At 59.4% G+C, this 1506-nt stretch overlaps 1 protein-coding gene across 1 annotated transcript in view; it reads right to left on the bottom strand.

Moving 5' to 3' along the window:
• Positions 1 to 1506, bottom strand: part of PRIMA1 (proline rich membrane anchor 1) — a 39514-nt gene that overhangs the window by 31828 nt on the left and 6180 nt on the right. Inside the window, exon 3 of the mRNA XM_014549099.1 lies at positions 1 to 69. This exon is cut by the window's left edge and continues 1 nt beyond it. Coding sequence (XP_014404585.1) covers positions 1 to 69 — 69 coding nt within the window. The remainder of the gene's footprint in view (positions 70 to 1506) is intronic.

Below are 1506 nucleotides of genomic sequence, written 5' to 3' on the forward strand. Positions count from 1 at the left end.
GCACTGGCAGATGTGTTGACAGCTGTCAGTCACCTTGGAGCAGGACTTCTGGGGCTCGCCCTGTGTCACCTGCAGAAATGGGCACACGTGCCCGAGAGAAGACAATGAGGCCACTGGGAGCCGAACTGGGCCCACCCCACCCACTGCCCGCCAGGCTGGAACTCGGGGTTCTTCCCAGAGGCCAGGGCAGGAAGAATAGGCAGAAGTGGGGTTGGCTCAGAGAGAATAAGTGGGAGGCTGGCTTGGCGGGTTTGGAGACTAAGGTTTTATTTCCAGCTCTGCCAGGGACCAGCGATGGGGCCGTCACAGGTGGCCTCAATATGATTAAGAGGTGGATAAGACCTTGAAGGTCAACTCCTAGAATCTCCCCATCAGACAGATGAGGGACCTGCGGCTCAGGAGCGGTGGCTGCCCGAGGTCCTCTCACCGGATGACAACAGGATACCGATTCCCCGCCCTCAGTAAGCCGACCCAGCCACTTCTCCAGGCTTTCTTGCAACGGAACAAGGCCAAGCCGTCACTTTCTCTCCGGCCACAGCCCCTGACAGCCTTGCCGATGGCCAAGGCCCTCCGTCTCGGGGGAGGAACCTTCCTCAGCCAGGCGTCTGCTCTGGTGGCCCACATGACCAAGGGGAGCCCAAGGGTTCTTGCGTGAAACATACCCGCCCAGGCCACTTACATCCCTCAACTCCCCCACCCCCCGCCCCGCCCGCCAAATGCCTGCCCACAGCAGAGGGGATCAGGGCCACAGGGTTCTGCCTCACCCTGTGCTCTCACCCTGAGCTCTGCCCTCAGTGCCCTTCTTCCAGTCCGGGCCCTGGCCACCCGCCTCCCTTTTCACATGCTGCTCCAGTGGCCCAGAAGGTTCTCCCACCCCTTTCCCCCGCTCGCCTGTTCCTCAGCGTGGCTAGCACCTCCTCGGGGAAGGGCCTCGGACCTCCCTCACCTGGTCAGATCTCCTTTTAATAGGCGCTTCTGGCCCAGGTTCCCCCCTGGGGGGGGGGGGGGCAGAAATGTGGGGGATTCCCTGGTTCTTGTCTGTCTACACCGTCGGGCTAGAGATCTACGGGGCGGGGGCCAGGCCTCGTCTCTCACTATCATAGCCTGGCTAAAGAATGCCGGCCATTTAATAAATACTTGGTGAATGAACGAATGAACAAATGAATGACTGAATAAATATTAAACACGGGACCAGAATCCAGCCCTCTTGAATCCTGGTCGGGCGTTTTTTGATGTCAGTGTCAGTTTCCGCCCCGTACACGAGGAAGAGGGGCGGGAGTGGGCTGTGCTCCACCAGCGGCTCCCAACCCCGACTGCCCATCAGAATCTCCAGGCAGTTTTAAAAACACTCCCATCTGAGCCTTACCCACGGCCAGTTACAGCAGAGTTGCTGCAGGTGCAGCCAGGCACGTGTATTTTGTTTAGCTCCCCAGGTTAAACTTCTAACTGCCCGCATCCCTCCCTGCTGCAGGGTGCATGAACCCCCCGAGGCATGAAGGAAAAAGG

The sequence above is a fragment of the Myotis brandtii genome, unplaced genomic scaffold, assembly GCF_000412655.1.
Source record: "Myotis brandtii unplaced genomic scaffold, ASM41265v1 scaffold535, whole genome shotgun sequence".
Taxonomy (NCBI): Eukaryota; Metazoa; Chordata; class Mammalia; order Chiroptera; family Vespertilionidae; genus Myotis; species Myotis brandtii.